Below are 1,943 nucleotides of genomic sequence, written 5' to 3'. Positions count from 1 at the left end.
CTCTCCCAAGTGAGCCAGGGCCGGCTTTTAGGTGCTCTGGTTTTTGTTTTTCTGTTTTTTAAAAGATGACCAGTAAGGGGATCCTAACCCTTGGCTTGGTGTTGTCAGCACCACGCTCTCCCAAGTGAGCCAGGGCCGGCTTTTAGGTGCTCTGGTTTTTAAGTCTCAAATATGTTTATTCCTTGAGAACCTGGTGTGGTTTAGTCCTGACTCTGTCCTCTTCATCCACGCATACTTCCCACATAGTGCTCATTTTATCGTGCTGACATCTCTTTTGATATATGGCTTGAGGAGGGGATGCCACTAATGTGTAATAAGTATGTTACTAAAAAGATCTGACAGGAAACTGAAATCATCTAGTTTTGATTTCAGAATTGGCCACAACCAGTAGATATTGGGCCATGAAAATGGAATTATCACAAGAGAGTAATGTCCTCCTGCTATATTTTACAATTCAACTTTATGTTTTAGGGAGATCTTAGCAAATTACAGTTAATTCAGTGAGGGTTATCATTTTAAATACCATCCTAGATAAAACAGTGAAGCTTATTTAACAGTTCAGGGAAAGACCTTGTCACCTGAGTTCATTAAGTAAACAGAGTTTTACTGTGGAGCTTGTGCTTTTCTGAGAGAGATTGGTGTCATTACTAACATGGCACACTAATTTGTTACAAAACAATGTCCTATGGAGACTAGGACGATAGACATGATAGTGCTTAATGGTTAATAGTGTTTGTTGCATAGCAAATAATTCCTTTTCCTGATGTTTGTGACAGGGCCGCATCAGTTGTACTGGACGGCTGATGGTACAGGCTGTCAACCAAAGAGGTCGCAGTCCCCGCTCTCCCTCAGGCCATCCTCATGTGAGAAGGTATTTCAGATGTTCCTTCCCTAGGTGTTATCATTATTGTTATTTTATTTATTTACTACTGTAAGTTTANGGGAGCGCCGCCACACTTCCCAAGCGGTGCACTGTAGCAGTGCGCCACCGGGCCGGCCCCCAAGGGACCACCTCCTTCTATTTGGTCATTCCTAATTCTTCTCCCATCTCTGTTACATTCCTATACATCTTTGCTTTCTCTAAAGTTGTCCAGGCTTTGAGAGACCTGGAGAGCCCCACTGACTGGATTTATGCCCTTCACTGAATCCTGCTGCGGGTTTTTTCTCTGTGTTCCCTCCACCAGTGCCCACCCCAGCCTGCTCTCAGTTGGAAAGCAGTTCTTCCAAACACACAGAACTGCTGCTTCTGTTATCTGTCTGTGCTGGTAACTTGCAGTGAGAGCGGCAACCAGTGGTAGACTTTTATCTTGAGTGTGGTGCACATGAGGACTGCTCATCACCCTGAGCTAGAATTCACTACGTCTCACCATTAGCCATAAGTCTGCTTCTCATCTTTCCTCTCTTGCTGTTACCTTTTGGCCATCAATCTGCTCATTCTCTGGGGAGAGAAGAGGAGAAAGTGGAGGAGAAAATCATCTATTTTGCTATTGTGCTAGTAACAAGAAGAAAATATTAAGAGAAGGAGCTGAAACCAGAAGCCAAAGTAATAATGGGTGACTTATGTCATCTGGGTCCCTTAAGAATTATTTTTGTCTATCCATACAACAGCATTTTTCAACCATTCAGTGGACAAATTTAAGAGAAAAAATACAGCTTTTCGTTAGCTAGGCCCTTATCATAGGACCACATGTTTTAGGTGTGTATATTGAGGTGCTCTGGTTTTTGTTTTTCTGTTTTTTAAAAGATGACCAGTAAGGGGATCCTAACCCTTGGCTTGGTGTTGTCAGCACCACGCCCAGCCAGTGAGCAAACCGGTCATCCCTATATTTCATCTGAACCCGGGGCCTTGGTGTTATCAGCACCGCACTCTCCCGAGTGAGCCACAGTTCAGGGAAAGACCTTGTCACCTGAGTTCATTAAGTAAACAGAGTTTTACTGTGGAG

General features: G+C 43.6%; 1 protein-coding gene across 1 annotated transcript in view; it reads left to right on the top strand.

The window, feature by feature from the left end:
* The window catches only part of PALLD (palladin, cytoskeletal associated protein), a 30,667-nt gene that overhangs the window by 12,897 nt on the left and 15,827 nt on the right, over positions 1–1,943 (top strand). Inside the window, exon 4 of the mRNA XM_008570595.1 lies at positions 777–863. Coding sequence (XP_008568817.1) covers positions 777–863 — 87 coding nt within the window. The remainder of the gene's footprint in view (positions 1–776; positions 864–1,943) is intronic.

Source organism: Galeopterus variegatus, unplaced genomic scaffold (genome assembly GCF_000696425.1).
Source record: "Galeopterus variegatus unplaced genomic scaffold, G_variegatus-3.0.2 Scaffold618, whole genome shotgun sequence".
Taxonomy (NCBI): Eukaryota; Metazoa; Chordata; class Mammalia; order Dermoptera; family Cynocephalidae; genus Galeopterus; species Galeopterus variegatus.
Note: the sequence above shows the minus strand (reverse complement) of the source record. Positions and strands in the feature narration are given on the sequence as shown.